At 38.2% G+C, this 17,489-nt stretch overlaps 1 protein-coding gene and 1 long non-coding RNA gene across 3 annotated transcripts; both read right to left on the reverse strand.

Moving 5' to 3' along the window:
* Positions 1–3,970: 3,970 nt before the first annotated feature.
* LOC148923501 (uncharacterized) lies at positions 3,971–6,616 on the reverse strand. Its single transcript, XR_016132459.1, has 3 exons — positions 6,386–6,616; positions 6,195–6,263; positions 3,971–4,223 (listed from the first exon to the last, which is right to left on the reverse strand). It is a non-coding gene; the product is annotated as an uncharacterized LOC148923501 (long non-coding RNA).
* A 2,511-nt stretch (positions 6,617–9,127) lies between these two features.
* On the reverse strand, positions 9,128–14,918 carry LOC125205230 (ABC transporter C family member 8-like). 2 transcript variants are annotated; one of them, XM_048104055.2, is made up of 12 exons: positions 14,761–14,918; positions 12,598–14,492; positions 12,209–12,529; positions 12,049–12,135; positions 11,373–11,975; positions 11,125–11,289; positions 10,752–11,046; positions 10,447–10,661; positions 10,060–10,365; positions 9,913–9,976; positions 9,600–9,839; positions 9,128–9,364 (listed from the first exon to the last, which is right to left on the reverse strand). In XM_048104055.2, exons 1-12 carry the CDS (start codon positions 14,783–14,785, stop codon positions 9,261–9,263), a joined length of 4,320 nt encoding a protein of 1,439 aa, XP_047960012.2. In that variant the 5' UTR covers positions 14,786–14,918; the 3' UTR covers positions 9,128–9,260. The 2 variants fall into 2 exon arrangements, with proteins under 2 accessions (XP_047960012.2, XP_088916825.1); XM_089060699.1 differs by lacking the exons at positions 9,128–9,364; positions 9,913–9,976 and having other exon boundaries at positions 9,701–9,839.
* Between the last annotated feature and the right edge of the window lie 2,571 nt (positions 14,919–17,489).

Here is a 17,489-nt window from a genome sequence, read left to right on the forward strand (position 1 = left end):
TTTTGTGTAAATAGATTATTTTATTAAATCATGTGATTGAAATTGAACCAACCTTCAATTTTCCCACAACATGAATTCTTCACGAATTCTAGATTAGTAGGGGCATTTTGGTAAGAATCAACAGAAAAGGGGGAGTGACGTGGTATGTGAATTTGATTTTAAATTAATTTATTTATTCTTTATAGTAAAAATGATCTTGTTTTTAATGATCGCGATGCTCCTGTTTTAAATTTTTTCCAAAGTCAAAAGTTAATTTGTATATTTACATGTCACAATAAAAAGTTATCTGCAACACCAAAAACTGTCCAAGGTTTTTTATACTACTACAATATTTTATAAATTAGTACTACTCCCTCAGTCCCCAAAAAAAAAAAAACATATTTATCATTTTTAATTGTCCAAAAAAAAGTGCACATCTAAAAACGAAAAATTTTCAACAATTTCTTTCTTATACTTTTTTCCTTCTCTCTTACTAAGAGCATCTCCAATGGCTTTAGGCCAGCCATATCCTGGCCAAAAACTCCTCCTGCCACATCATCAGGACAAGAAACTGGACAAACAATAGCCTAGCTAGAGGCCAACAACATTATAAAAAACAAATAAATATACAATCACGCAAAATACGGAATTAAATTTACGACACAAATACGGAAAAATGCGATAATTTTATTAAAATTTAAAAAAAGTACAAAAAAAATTACATAATTTAAAAAAAAAAAACCATCTTGCTTCCACACACGATCCCCGGCTCACTCCTCGTCGCCGCCGTCGCCGCTACCCGAGATCCCCAAATCTGGCGCAGCTGAGGCCCCATCGTCTCCCCTGGCCCTACGTGCGCGGGCCAAATCGGCCTGCATACTCTGAAGGATCTCGAAAAGAAACCCCTTCTCCACAGGGTCCTATGCTGTCTTCCATTGATTGACGATTTTCCACATGTTCATCGCCGTTTGTTGACGCCCGAGTTCGGCAAGATCGATTGTCGACTTGCCAGTAGGGAGGATGCCGACTGGACCTCCTGGGACCTGGGCGACTCCCCTAGAACGGGCCCGTTGCGCCGTCCTTTGACCAACCGGGCGGGTGCGGCGAGTAAACGATGGAGGGGACAGGAACTCCTGAGCATCGTCGGGGAGCTCGTGAGAACCACCGCCGCTGCTGTAGTCACCGACATAGTTCAGCCGCTGCTTCTTCGGCCAGCCAGCATCGACACCCGCCCGAAACTTCTCAGAATTCATCAGCACCACATAACAGTTCCAGAAGGTGAACTCCTTATAAACATTCTTCAAGGGGAACTGGGCCTCCGCCATCCTCCTGACATCGTCGTCAGTTTGGCCGCTGGTCTTCATGCGGAGGTTGTTGGCGTACTGATGCACTATTTATTAGCACTAAAAATATCTACAAGTATACAGGGTAGATCTAGTATAGCTATAGGTCAGTAACGGGTTGTCGAACACGGGGAATAAAATCACCAATTGGCTATCTTCTACTAAACTTCTTTTACTATTTGGAGAACCAGAGAATTTTGTGAAAACGATTAAATTCAAAACAGAAAGTGGATGAATGCAGCACAAACTAGAGATCGAATAAATGAGATAAGAGAATTCCAGGTATGTGCATTCACAACTATGGTTATACAAATTCCTTCTACAATACCCTAGCACAGTCTATACTTCGATAGGACGAGTCACAGAAGTTCTGCACATGCGGTACAAGCGTAGATTACTAACACTAGGGGTGTCAATCCTAGATTCGTAACTCCTAGAAACTCAAGACACTTGAAAAGTCCTCACTCTCAATTAATAGTGTCGTTTCAAGGGAAGCTAATTATAGTGTCTGTTAAGTGGATCTAACTCGTCAACCTCCTCTCACGATTATGTAGCAAGTTATAGCAGATCAGCATCGAATGTGTCACTCAAACATGCAGTATTACGGAACAACTTAAGGAAGAAACAAAGTATAAACAAAACGGATATAAAATAGAAAATGGAATTCGTATAAACCAAAAGAATGTTATTAACACATCCCTACAATCTTATAAATTTAGTTACACATGATAGAATAATATAAAAACATAGTTTGAAGGGAAAACAATGTAAATATAAGAACTAGAGTGATAAAACCCAAAAGGTAGAATCCTGTAGCCTTGATCTTCATTTGACTTCGTCTTCAACCTCTTGCACAGTGATGAACTCTCAAATTTTTTGCTCTAGAATCGTGAGGCAAAGAGTGTAAAAGTTGTCTACTAATGAAGAGGTTTAAGGGGGTATATAGAGGGAGTAAGTCGAATCCTATGATGGAGAGGAAAAGATTGGCTAATCTTGGTAAAATCTGGAGAAAATCTAATTAAATTCGTGCACCGCCTTCTCGCAGCGGACCGCTGCACCTTGGCCAGCGGTCGCTGTGCATTGTCCGAAGCCTCGGCAGATTTGGGTAGCGGTCGCTGCATGTCCTACAGCGGTCGCTGCAAATTAGTCCAGTGGCTACGGGATCTTCTTGAGCGGTCGCTGCACACGTCCCAGCGGTCGCTGGGCGTCTTCAGACTTTTCAGCCCAACTTTGCGGAGCGGACCGCTTCAAGCGCAGCGGTCGCTGTGGTCCAGCGGTCGCTGCGACACACGCAGCGGGCCGCTGGGCGTCTTTGAACGCGCCAGACTTCCATTTTCGACTTTTTCCTATCTTTTTGGCTCAAATATGCACAATTCTCACAAAACATGTCAAAATACCAAAATAGATAAAAATATATGAAATATAGACATGAATCACGGTTTAGACACTAAAAACAGACCAAATAAGGGCCCTAAAATAGTGCAAAATATGAGCGTATCACGTACGACCCCGCAAATCAGGAGACCGCAGCCCTAATTCGCTCCCACTGCTTCCGGCACTCCTCCCCGCTGTGTGTCTTCCCGTGCGGGCAATGTGTCTTGTAGGCTGCTGCAATCTTAGCCCACAAGTTGACGATCCTCTGATTGTTCGACTGGAGAGGATCATCGCAAACAGTCACCCAAGCCTTGGACAGCCCGACGTTCTCGTCATCCGTCCACTTCCTCCGTAAATTGTCGTCATCAGTCGGCTGCGACGACTCGCCGACCACCTTTTTTGCCCTTGCTCTTCTTCTTCTTCGGTGCGCCCCGACCTCGACCAACTCCCCCCGTATGAATGGGAGTGTCTTCGTATCGATCGACTTGTTCCAACAACTCCACTAAGGAGAAAGTGTCATCTCCAGTGAATTGAGTCTCCACTGGGGTCGATGTGTGGGAAGACGCAGTCAAAAAATCAAGACTGGAGCGATAGACATTGTCCCCCTCCCCCGACTGCACCCCCGACAACCCCTCCCTCCCCCCCCCCCCCCGGCATCCCCTGCATCCCGAACTGCATCCCCGGCATCCCGAACTGCCACCCCTGCATCAGTGGCATCCCCCCTCGGCATCCCCCCTGCCACACCGGCATACTACTACCCCAGGCTGCCATCCCGGGCATCATTTGTTGCCAATGGTACATATTGTAGAACCCACCCATCGGGTTCCATCCACTTCCCACGAGTACCGTGAGAGTTTGCGACCCGGACGTCACTGGAGTAGCTGGAGTGGAGTCTAGGGGTAAAGGTGTCAAGTGGGCCGGCCCGGGCCTGACAAGGACCGGCGACATTTGGGCCCAGCCCGGCCCGGGCCCACGTCTGGAACGGGGCTGGGCCAGGCCTGGGTTTAAGTTGACAGGGATGGGCCCAGCCCAGCCCGAGCTCAGTTAGCAAGTGGGCCCTGGGCTGGGCTGGGCCGAGCTAATTTACATTTTCTTAAGATGCATAAAAAAACAAATGATGTATTCATACTTTCATATCCAAAAAGAAATGATGTCTATATAATTTCATAACCAAAAAACAAAAAATGTCTTCATAATTTCATATCCAAAAACAAAAATTCATAAGACTTGGCTAATCCGGATAATTTTGCCAATCATATGTGAAATTGGGCTCTTGAGAACTTGAATAGTGATAATCTGTAAACGGAAAATAAAATCTCTCTATATCCGGCTCTTGATCTTCTTGATTAAACACTATATCTTGTTCGCCATCGTCATCTTCTTCCGCCATTTCCTTGATTTTATATCTTTCCAACCTCTGCAATTTGTTCATTCGAAATTCTTCATCCAACCAATTCTTCAAGAGCATGCAAAATTTGATAGACTTTGGAGTCAATCGAGTTCTTCTATCAGTCACCGTCCTTGCACCTGCACTAAAAGCACTTTCAGATGCTACACTTGACATTTGACATTTTAGTAGATCACGTGCAATTATGGATAAAATTGGATAATTTTTTTGTTCCATTTTCCACCAATGCAAAATATCAAAATCATCTGAATTTTCCACCAAATCTAAACTTAAATAATGTTTAAGTTCATTTGTTGATTTTGTACTAGCATCATTCTTCCTCTTTTTTATTTTATCTAGAAGTGCATAACTAGAGGAAGAACTATGGTTGTTACTCTTACTACTAGATGATGGCATAGTAGTTGACAATGTATCTTTGAAAGTAGACGTACATGAACTAACAAGAAAATTTAAAAAATCTTCTAGTTCTTCATTCGATAAAGGATTTTCAATACCAAGACACAAGTAATATTCTTCAAGATAAACTTCACAACCATCCTTTTTGCATCTTGGATCAAAAATATAAGAAAAAATAGCACAAAAGGGAACACTTTCATAATACTTTCTCCATTTAGTCTCCATTTTTGCAATAATTTCTCTCACATTTTCAATATATCTATGTTCATCAAATAATTTAACAATATTAACCATATCACGCAACATAATATTAGAAGTAGGATAGTACGAACCAGACATGATATTAGTCATATTGTTAAATGTTTGCAAAAGAGGAACCAAGATATCAACAATCTCCCAATTCTTCTCACTAATGGCAATAACACTAGAATTCTTTTCTTCTTCAAAATAACGTATTATTATTGAAGAATAAGGTTTTGCTTCCATTAGCATTTTATAAGTTGAAGACCATCTAGTTTTTACATCAATATAAGGAATTTTGAATTTCATTTTCGCATTTCTCATCATTCTCCTATATTTTTGCAATCTAATCGATGATGATATAATATAAAGCAAAGAATCTCTTATAAGATCTATATGAGGTCTAACGCATTTCATTCCATCACATACACAAAGATGTAGGATATGACAAATACAACGAACATGGAAAAATTTTGCATCAAAACATGGCTTCAAATTTTTTTTGAAAAAGTCTACAGCTTTGCCATTATTTGGAGCATTATCCATTGTAATAGACATGATCTTATCACTTATTTCCCAATAATTCAAAGAAGACATAATAGCTTGATATATAGATAGCCCATCATGTGGATGCTCTGATGAAAATTCAATTATTCTTTTTTCTAACATGAAATTTTCATTTATCCTATGAGCCGTAACACATAAATAATGCAAGCCTTGTCTCCCAAGCCATAAGTCCGTAGTTAATGAAATTTTCGAAGTTAATTTAGAAAACAAATTTTTCAAACCAATAATTTCATTTTCATACAGTTTATAGCCATCTTTATAACAAGTGTTTCGAGAAACATTTTTGTAACGAGATTGAGCTTTTTTCATTAAATTTGAGAAATAGTGATTTTCAACCAAACTAAATGGGAGTTCAGCTCCTATAATCAATTTAGCCAATTCAACCCTCACCTCATCTTGTTTATAAGCATGATTTGCAACGGTGCCACTAGAAACATCTAAAATTTGTTGTCGACGATCGTCTAACAAATAATTTTCCTTCCAATTCTTGTGCCAATTGTTTAGATGTCTAGTTAGAGTACAGGTACCACTATTAAGTTTAAAGGAGAAATCTTTTTTGCATAACATGCACTTTGCTTTATCACCCTTTAGAACAAAATAATTCCACACCTTACTAGTCTTAGATCTAATAGGTGGATTTTTAGCGCAAGTAGAAGAAGTTTGAGATACTGCAATCGGTTCTTGTTCATCTTTCTCTTCTTCTTCTATTGTTTCAGGTTGTACCATAGACTCTAAAGATGGCAAGACAAGCTCACGTTGTTGTGGTATTTTAAAAGATGAATTACTGGGTTTTTCCAAAAATCTTTTCATCTTGAAACAAAAATTGTAAACAACAAACCAAGTTCTAATCAATAAAGCAACTAACTGATAATAAAAGTAAATCTGACCGACATAAGATTGTGAAGATCGTGGTCGGCGAGGCGATTCAATTCAGCAACAACAGACACGTTCCTCTTCTACAACAAATATTAACAATGAGATTAATTAAAATAAGAAGAAACCATGAAAAGGATAATTACAAACAATAAACTAAGTATTATTTTGAAAGCAACTAATGCAAAACAAAACTAAATCTTACCAACAAAACATGGTGACGACTGTCGACAATAGACCCGTTTCCTCCTCTACAACGATCGAATAGTGATCCGAGAACAACCAATATCGAATTGTTTGGACACCACAGGTTCACAACAATCAAATCCAATGGAGTTATTATCAGAATAGAATTTAGAGAACAAGATAGAGTATGATTGTATGAAGGAGGAGGTTCACAACAATCAAATCCAATGGAGTTATTATCAGAATAGAATTTAGAGAACAAGATAGAGTATGATTGTATGAAGGAGGAGATGAACATGCAGAGAGTCAACCTATATTTATAGGAGAATATGAGAAGTGAATAAAATAGCCGTTGAATTCTTGGAAGAGGAATAGACTCTCATCGGTAATTAGTAATTACCGTCTCTCTGCCTTCTTTACCTATAAGTAATTATATCTATTAATAGTTATAGGGAATGACTAAAATCATGAAAAATTTAATTGAAAATGGAATATTGGGAGGAGAGAAAAAAATATGAAACGGTTAAATCATATCAAGATTAATTGAAACTAAGTAATTATATCTATTAATAGTTATAGGGAATGACTAAAAAGTCTAAAATCATGGAAATTTTAATTGAAAATGGAATATTGGGAGGAGAGAAGGAAATATGAAAAGGCAAAATAATTAATTGAAATTAAGACTATAATTAGAGATGATCTTATTATGATCTTATTAATATACATACGCATATATACTAGTATTAATTAATTATCACTACAATCAAGGAGTAATGGAACCATTCAACTACATATATATACAGCAATTTAAAATATTTAAATTAATATGAAAAAATAAGCACAAATTATTCATAAAATACACTATATTACTAATTTTATAAGAAATATATGTTGGGCCGGTCCTGGGCCGGGCCTGGACTGGGCCTGGGCCGGGCTTCGGATGGGCCTGGGCCCAGGCCGGTCCTGGGTTTATAAAATGGCCCAATTGGAGCCCGTTTACACTATTAAGCCCAACCCAGGGCCGCGCTATTTCACTACCGGGCCGGGCCTAGGCCGGCCCATGCCGGGCCTGGGCCGGGCTGGGCTGGGCTGGCCCGACCCACTTGACATCTTTATCTAGGGGTGTCGAAACGGGTACCCGCACCCGATTTTCGCCCAAAAGTTAGTCCCGATACCCGCCCCGCATTTAGTCGGGTATTACCCGATACCCGAGTCGGGTATCCTGCACCCAACACCGCGGGTACCCGACCCAAAACATTAATTTTTTTTATCAGATCTTCTTTTTTAAAATATTATTTGTATATTTTAGATGATTGTTTTAAAAATATTACTTGCTGAATGTAATAGTCTCACTTGAAATACTCCGCAAGTCCGCAAATATGACAAATTCATATAATGAATTGAAGCCAAGTAGGCATCACTTCTAATTTTCAAATAAGAGAGAGTCGAGCAAAATTGCTAAAGAAAAAAAACTCATAGTTACCTTACCTGATTGAATTAGCGGCTGCAGATGCGGGTGGAAAGAGGAGGCGGGTGGAAGGAGACAAGGAGTTGAATTGTAGAGAAGAGAAAAGACGGAAACCCGATTTGTGATCTTAACCCTAATTAAAAGTTAAAAACTTAAAAAATATGTTTTATAATATATTACTAATAAAAAATTACAATATGACATATTTAAGCCAGCACAGTCAGTAACTATTAAAATTAAAAATTATAAAATATTAATATACATATCGGGTATTTCGGGACTATCGGGATACCCGATACCCGCAAAATCAAATATAATTATACCCGACCCCGACCCGTTACCCAATTCCGTCGGGTAACGGGTACCCGATACCCGCCGGGTATCGGGTCGGATTCGGGATTACCCGTTACCCGCTACCCGTTTCGACACCCCTAGTGGAGTCGTTGTTGTTCTCCATTTAGCGATATTGCTCTTGTACAGAAATTAAGAGAGAGAGAGAGAGATATATACTCGTTAACACAAGTGGTGCAAATGAAAATGACGTTAAAATCGCATATATATAGAGTTTCGAAAATTTAAAAAAAAGAAAAATTACTGCTCGCCGATCGGGAGCCTACAATGGCGGCCAGCGGATCGGCTAGCGCCCGCGAATCGGCGTGGGCTAGCCGATTTGCTCGCCGATTTGTCGTTAGCCGGTCCCAATGGTCGGCTAGCGGACCGGCAAGCGAGCGGCTAGCCAGTCCGGTAGCCGCCATTGGAAATGCTCTAATAATATGGACCCCACTTTCCACTGACATTACTTCTCTCTTAATTCTTTTCCTTCTCTTTTACTTTTTTCTATTCTCTCTTATTAATAATATTGTCCTCACATTCCCCTAACAATACTTCTCTCTTACTTTATCAATTCCATATTAAAACTCGTGTCATTCACAATGTGTTCTATTTTTCATGAACAGGGGGAGTATCATTTATACTTTGGCTACTATATAGGAGTATACATTAACTACACAAAATGACTGCTTAATTTTGTCTTATTGACAGAACATGTAGTAGCACAAGTCCTAATAATTTTCTTAAATCTATATTTTTTAGTTTTAGATTTTAGTTATTAGTCACTAATTATTGAATTTTTTTTTTATTTTTTTATTTTTGGTTGAATTTAATTTAATCTCTATATTTTAACTGAATTGGATAGCAAGGCAGTTACATTTAGGCCCCATAGTCATAAGAACAGCCCAAATCCAGCAAAACTGCACGCCGACTCAGCAATCAGATCGATATTAAAACATGAGGTTTAGTGTGTGAAAAAATTGAAATTTATGAACTTACTTTGAGACATATTAGCTCCCATGAAGAAAAAAAAATTGAAAAAAAAATGCAAGCAATTACAAATAAAATTACTTCTCTCTCGCACAAACAAAATGCACTAGTGATTCTTCTTACAAGTAGACCAATACTCAGCCACAAGCTTTGAAAATGAGGAATTAATCTCCATAAGCCTTGAAGGTTCATCATACTCCACCAACTTCCCTGCAATCAATTCAACAAGCCTCATAAGCATGTTCTAATCTCGTACTACCTCTGTCTGATCATTTTAGTCTCCCCGCCAACAGATCACAATTTGATCAAAATTCATTGAGTATATTCTTGGCATTTTGTCTCGGATAAAAGTGAGACTCACATTCAACTAACTTTTTCAACTTACACTTCTTAAACTTATGTTGAGAAAAAGAAAGACTCCTAATACTGGACGAAGAAAGCGTACCATAAGACAAGACCAGCACCATGTCACTATCAATCACAGTTGGAACGCGATGCGCCACAGTTATCACTGTACAGTCGGAGAACTCCTCCCTGATGATCCTCTGCAAAATGGCATCTGTGTTCGAGTCAATAGAGGCGGTCGCCTCGTCTAGAACCAAGATCTTGTTCCTCTTCAAAAGCACTCTTCCTAGGCAGAAGAGTTGCCTCTGCCCCATGCTCCAATTCTCCCCTTCATCACTCACTGCATCAAATCAAACCAATCTCAATCACTAAAAATCCTTCCATTACTTCATTTTTTGCCACATTAGTCTTACCAGAAGATTCTAGTAAGTTTGGAAGTTCACTGATTGTTGACTTAAGTTGGCATTTTTCAAGGGCCTATAAATCAATAATCAATCATATTAACCAAAATTTAATTAAAGTGCATGCGCTGATATTAAATTATTAATGATAGAACTCACCTTCCAAATCTCATCATCAGAGTAAAGGCCTAATGGATCAAGATTTGTTCTAACACTTCCTCTAAACAGAGTTGGCTCTTGAGGGATAATGCTGAGCTTTAGCCTCAAATCTCTAAGGCCTATAGAGCAAATATCGAGCCCATCCACGAGTATCCTCCCACCATGAGGCTCAACAAGGCGAAACAATGCGCTGATCAGAGTGGTTTTCCCGCTCCCGGTCCTGCCCACGACCCCCACTCGCTTCCCTTCTTCGAAAGTGCAGGTGATCCCCTTGAGGACTACTGGGGCATTAGGCCGATAGCGTATCTAAACAAAAAAAGCATGCGATTCCTCACCTTCTGAGTCATATTATAACTATTAACTATACGAAAGTGTACAATCCCTCACCTTCAATTCGAGCAGCTCGATTCTACCCTTTTGAGGCCATGAAGCTGGAGGTCTGTTATCTGGTATGACAGCTGGAGGCTCGGGCGGTATGTTCATGTACTGTTTGATCCTTTCCACGGAGACGATGTAGTTAGCCAAACTGCTATACCATCTCGACAGAAACACCTGCGTTCCAGTAAGCGCGAAAGCATAGGAAAGCGACAGCCCTACGAGACCTGTGACAGCAACAAAAAAAAGAGGCCTAAATCAGCAGAAAAGGTGGAAATTTCTAAGACCATTGCGTTAGTAGCACGAGAAGAAAGTACCCGGAGCAATGTAGCTATTTGGAAAAATCACTAGAAAGATCGCAGAAGTGAACAACGTAAGATTCTGAAGAAATTCTGTTCTCAAAACGAGCCACTCCAAGGCTGCGTTCGAGGAAAGGAACACCTTAGCATCCCTATCGACAAGTTTAAGGTAGTTCGAGAAGAACTTGTCCGACACTCCAAATGCTCGTATGGTTGCAACTCCAAGCGCTGTTTCTGATGCGTAGTTCATAACAGGGGCTTTTGTAGTTCCGTTGACTCTCATCAGCTCGCCCGCGGATTTTTGATAGTATCCCTTTCATCACAGTGAAGTTCAGATAAGAAAAAAACACAGATTTTTGAAGTATACATAGTTTGAGGTCTCAATTCTTACTTGGATGTATTTTGAAGCCACTATAGCAAATAAGCCCACAATGAGAACTTGCCATGTTACATAGGCCATAATGCCTATTGTCGAAACAATCTCAACCGAGGCTGCCAGCACGAACTGGAACGCCATAGGTATGTCAAAGTCGAGGACGCTGAGATCAGACGACGCCTAATCAAGAAACACGTGTGAAAACAGCTTAATCAGCGTATGTTAAACAAAAGGCGAAGAAGGGGTGTGGGAGCGAGTCTTACACGCGTTAGAATCCTCCCCACTGGGGTGGAATCGAAGAAGAGCATAGGAGCGTTGAAGATGGAGTTGGTGAAGCCGGAGAAAAAGGATTTCGAAGCTTTGAGTCCTAACAGAACTGCAAAGAATGCCCTGAAATAAACAAAGACGGCACTGAGCAAGGATATAAGAGTGTAGATTCCAACGACATAGACGCTACTTTTCTCCGTATTTTGGATTGAAAACGCAAGCCAGAAGCTCGCTGCGCCTTGGAAAGCCACGAAGCCACACTGAGCTACAGCTGTGCAGCACGCGAAGATCAGTCCCTTTGATATAAGAAAGTAATGTGAGAATGCCTTCCACCCTACATCTCCAACTCCTATCTCTTCCTCCTCTGTCAGCTGAGTTTTCGGATTCATCACAATCCCCCCGTCTCGTTCCTCCTTATCGACAGCCTCCTCTATTTGATTTGCAGGCTCTACGCGATGCTCGTGCTGATTCGAACCATATGTCTCATCAAATGATCCTATGCTGTTTGTGTGAGCAGACACGAGCTGTTCAAAGGTCGTCCCTCCGACCAGAAGTTCCCCGTAGCTTCCCGATTGAGTGACTTTTCCTCCTTCAACAACCTAAAACCATCATTTCAGGATATCATTTCAACATAATCAACAAAGAGACACTCATTATAAACAAAACAATTACCAGAATTTTGTCCACGGTATTGAGAAACTCCACTTGATGAGTCACGAGAATCACCGTCTTCTTTGCTAGTGCAGTCATCACACAGTCCTGCAGCGAAACGAGCTGTCGAAAAACATTTTTCTATTAAACACACAATAACAGTGAGGTTATGTTTTCTTACATTGAAAAGGGCTGCTGCTGTATGTGCATCTACTGCGCTAAAAGGGTCGTCGAGGAGATATATATCCGCGTCATTGTACACAGCTCGAGCAAGCTGAACCCGCTGCTTCTGCCCTCCGCTCAGATTCAGCCCTCTCTGGCCTATCTCAGTGAGATCACCAAAGTCGAAATTTTCGATATCTTTGTCCAAAGCACACGCTCTAACGGCCTCTTCGTATCTGGCCTTGTCCATCGCCTTCCCAAAGAGTATATTGTCGCGAATAGTCCCACTCTGAATCCAAGAACCTTGCGAAACGTACGCCACTGATCCAAGAACACTCACCTGCAAAAACAAGAAATAAAATCAACATTTGTAAAGAAGCAAACACTGATGAAGAAGTTAACACTTACATTTCCAGATATCTTGGGTATTTCACCAAGAACAGCATACAAAAGTGACGATTTCCCCGCGCCAACGGGCCCACAGACCGCGATCTTCTCCCCCCGTCTCGCTTCAACAGTTATATCCTCTAGTGTCAAAGAAGTTGCTTCTGCTTCCCAACTAAAGCAACCACCTAGTATACTAATTACATGGTCCAAATCTCCTCCACATCTTTGCACATCGTCTTGTTTGAGTTCGTCTTCCAACAGAAACGCGTTGATCCGTTCAAACGAAACCTTGACCTGAATCAAACAAGACAGAGCTTCCGGTATGAACCTGACTGGCTCAGACATGGTCCTAAGCGCAGCCATGACCGTGAACACAGTGCCAGCGTCCAGCAGCGCGCTCTTGAAAATCACGCACCCGAAGAAAATGGCGGACGACACAATCGTTGGAGACATCCAATACAAAACTGTCCCATATGTCTTCATATACTGAGTGTCAGACAGCCATTTGAACTCACTCTGCCTAAAAGATTCAACCAACGTCTTGAAATTCGTTTCCCACGACTGCAGCTTGATGATCTTCATGTTGTTGAGAATCTCCGAAAACGACCTCAATCGCTTGTCCTGAGCAGCCATGAACTCTGTCTGAAACTTCTGCAGTAGCCTTGCAAACGGCACGTTCATTAGCCCACAGAACGCGAAAGGGACTAACCCCGGGACCACACCTAGGCCTACGACAGAGGAGATAACACCAATGGCTAGGAACAGCTGCACGGTTGAAGCCCACCCGACGTGGAACCACATCACGGATTCGCCCATACGATAAGCATCAACCGAGATGTAATTAACTATCTCACCGGTCGAATGCCTCTGCCTCCCTAATGTAGAGAGCTTAAGCTGCTTCTGATAGACAGCCACCATTAAAGCCGACCTCATCCTCATCCCTATTCGTCTCGAATAGAAGTAAAACTGCCGGTTAGACAGCGACTCCACAACCTTCAAAACAACCAACAATCCCACCAAGAAAACACCCTTCTCAAGATCCTTCTCCTCAAGATTCGAATAGTTGACAAAAGCATAAAGAAACAAAGGAGTTGCCACAACACAAACTGTTCTAAGAAGTAAACAAATCCCAGCCAGCACCATACATTTCCAATACACTCTTGCAATAGCCCAAAATGTCGAGTTTTTGGTGCCCTTTTCCTCCTCAAGCACACTCCACGCGTCGCCAAAACTCTTGTATGCCAAAAGGGCTTCATCCTCAGATCCAAGAGAAGGGATATCATCAAGATTCAGGGATTTGGAGCTACCTAACTTAAGCAAAGGATTGATCCAAGAAAACAACAATATACTTAACAACGACGCTTCCTCTAAATCGAAACAACCTTTTCCTGAGGTTCTCACCAGCAGAGACTCAGAGAAGCTACTGTCCAAATCCAATACTTGATGAGACACAATCCCTTGAAGATTCCTCAAACCACAAAACAAAAGCAACAAATTTGCAAGCCAAGGTGCTATTTCAAGAATCTCTATGTCATGAAATTTCACTAATTCCACAATGTTGAATGCTGAAATCAAGAGAAAAAACACAATCCACCAAACAGATTTCACAACAGCAATCAATCTCGAACCCCGAACTATCACAGAAACGGCTAAGGTGGTCCAAACGAGCCCCCTTCCAAACCATACTAAACGACTCGATTCTTTGCTTAAGGCAGCACCATAGTATCCTATGCTCACAAGAGCACAACACCCTAAAATTGCTATGCTAAACCAATCTCTTCTCCTCTCTCTAAAGCTACTTCTCCTTGTCACAAGCAAAACCACAAACAAGATGATGGCACCCAATAGATTGATGTAATCAATGACGCTTCTCAAAGAAGATGACAATCTTTCCTCATGCAACCAAGAAATTTCCCCTGTGAACATCATTTATCACAGCAATTCATCAGAAAAATGTGATCTTGAAAACAAACAAGCCCTATGCATAAATGGAACAAGAATTATAGTACAAAATTTCAAGCTAGAGCTTCTTAGCATATCATTTTGGTTACTATTACTTCATGCAGTTTGCAAACAAGAATCAAATGTGACAATAAAAAAACATGAAAAGGGCATAATCAAAGTGATTAGTTTAGAAGAATCAAGAATGTGATGAAAATGTAGAAGAAGCAAGAAAAAGCTTACGCCACAAAGCTCGTGAGGAGGCCATTGTTTTGAAAAGAAAAAAATTTGACACCACAAATTGTAGGTAAAGGGGTGCTTTTATATGTGAAATGAGCAAATCAAAATTCTCTACTTTCGACTTTTATATGTGCATAGAAAAGAATGTGGAAAATATGGAAGTTGAGAAATTGAGAAGATGAATTGACTGGATTTGAACACAGATTACATTTTAAATCAACCGAAATAAATATATTAACATTTCTGATTTTGTGATTTCACCATTTTTGAATGAAATCAATTGAATTTACCTCAATTCTGATCAGGCAGAGACAGTAACCGAGGGATTGTGAATTTGTGATGTTTGTGGGATAAATAATGTGTTATAATTTGCATCAAACATCCTCTAAATTTGATTAATTGATTTGTGTATTTTTTTATTCTCAAGTTTAACATTTAACATTTTTATTATTACTACATTAAAATTAAGACACACTGATCCAATCAAAATAATTAATTTAAACGTGTGCATATGTTGAATTAGTGATTCATAACGTGACGTTTAATAATTTATAGTATTTATTTATTAATAAAATTATAGTAGTACTAGCTAATTTGAAATAATTAAGTACCAATCTCATATCATTTATAAACATTTATTAAAACTTGTTCTGTGTAATTTGGTCACTATTTAATCATTTAATGGATGGAGAAGGTATTATCGAATAAATTGAATGTTAGTAAGTTTTAATGTTGAGTTGGGATATTCTTTCATCTATATGGACCCCATTACCAAATGAACGGCGCATAGTGTGACAACCTTAATTAACATTAATAAGCAATTTAATCAAATTACTTATAGATTTTAAGCTTGGTTGATCTCTAATTAAAACATTGCGTAAGTTCCTAATTGTATATCAAACTAGAAAATAAACTCATACATAGTTGAAATTATATATTCATCATTTTCCTCAAATATCAATTAATTTGTTTTCAATTATAGTATGTAGATTAAAATTCATTATTTTCTTAAAACTATTATAGTTAATTAACTAGAAAACAAAAATACTCCAGTGAGTAAATTATGTAGTTATATGTTATAAATTATAACAATACTTTCCAAATCTATTTTTACATGTGCACCTTTTAAAAAAAATCATGTAATTCCGTTATCCTACGAGAATATATATTATTTCTTTTTTAGTCCGTCCCAAAAAAATATGAAATTTCTAATCTTGGAAAATCCTTTCTTTCCTATACGAAGGAATTCATTCTCCACTAATAATATTTTAATTACTTTTTTATTTAACTCTCTCTTATTTCATTAATTTTACATTAAAATTTGTGTTGAATATAAAGAGGATGTGTATAAGAAAATTTGAGATATTAAATACAGTAATTAATGTTGTCCTTTATTGTAGAAAGGTCAAGATTTGAATAACCAAAATCCAAAATTGGGGTCACAAATATAAATGATTTTGTCGTTGAATTAAATTGAATGAGACTTGTCAGTTACCACATCTATATATATATATATATATATATATATATATATATATATATATATATATATATATTGTCGATTTTATGATAAATGATGTTGGCACACAATCATATTTCATGAAATTTCTCTATCAATAACACAGTTACACCGTTCAGTCATTCTAATTTTAGTACTTTGATAATTTTATGTGGTGCAAAATTTTTAAGTAAATATATTTAACAAATTATAAATATACAATATGCTTTGAAAATATTCTTAAATATAAAACAGCATCAAAACCACAACCAAACAACGCATAACTAACATGAAAATCAAATTATTGGTATGATTTTTGTACGATATACTATTATTTTTTAGTTTGTAAATACATTTTCGATTATAAGAAAATCGGCTTAACAAAAAATCACAGTTGGATTTATTGGTAGCAACATGATGTCACAGAGGAATCAATGTTAATACAGAGTGAACTACAAAAATGTTCCCTGGACTATGGGTTTATCTCGCCCATAGTTCCTGGACTTTAAAAATATCGCCAGTAGTCCCTGGACTAAGGGTTTATCTCGAAATTGGTCCTTTTGGCTTTTTTTGGTACGAAAATACCCTTTGATATTATTTTGGGGGATTTGGGCAATTTGGTCTTTTTACACTTTTAACATTTTAAATCTGATATTATTTTAGTTATGTACTAACTTTGATATTATTTCAAAATTATCATTCTTCTTTCATTTTGTTATCTTTCACTGAATTTTTTTTATTTCAATATTAGATTTAATTTTATAAAATTAAATTTAATATTTAGATTTTTAAATATCAATAAATTTTTTAATGAAAACTATTAATTCATGGACACTATAAATATTGATTAAAACTATTAATTTTTGTTATTTAATATAATATTCAATTGAATTGAAGAAGTACAGAAAAATAATATTAATCATGATGGAAAAATAAGAGTTATTCTATTTAGCCTCCGTTCGGTTGTTATAATTGCTTGTGATTAAATATTATGAAGTTGACTAAAAATTAAAAATTTGATCCTACTTAAAATTTTTATATAGGAGTATTTTTGTTAAAATTTTCTAGTAAATTTTGATTGTTTTCAAATTAATAAAAAAAAATTATATTAGTCTTACATTAGATGCATATTTATTTCAGAATAAATTGTGTTATATAATCTATTTATGATTAAAGATATTTAAATATTGATTAAAACTAAGGCGTTGTCATACCTTATTGATTACATAGTACT

The sequence above is a fragment of the Salvia hispanica genome, chromosome 6 (assembly GCF_029641045.1).
Source record: "Salvia hispanica isolate PSC_SH4W2 chromosome 6, Shi_PSC_v1, whole genome shotgun sequence".
In the NCBI taxonomy this organism is placed as follows: Eukaryota; Viridiplantae; Streptophyta; class Magnoliopsida; order Lamiales; family Lamiaceae; genus Salvia; species Salvia hispanica.

Bases quoted from the DNA above. Each gene is read 5' to 3' on its own strand.
- LOC125205230 (XM_048104055.2), bottom strand. From the start codon at position 14,785: ATGGCCTCCTCACGAGCTTTGTGGC. The intron at 10,366-10,446 runs GTGAGGGATTGT...TTTTTTGTTTAG, and splicing joins TCGAGCTGCTCGAATTGAAG to ATACGCTATCGGCCTAATGC. The intron at 9,840-9,912 runs GTAAGACTAATG...GATTTGATGCAG, and splicing joins AAACTTACTAGAATCTTCTG to TGAGTGATGAAGGGGAGAAT.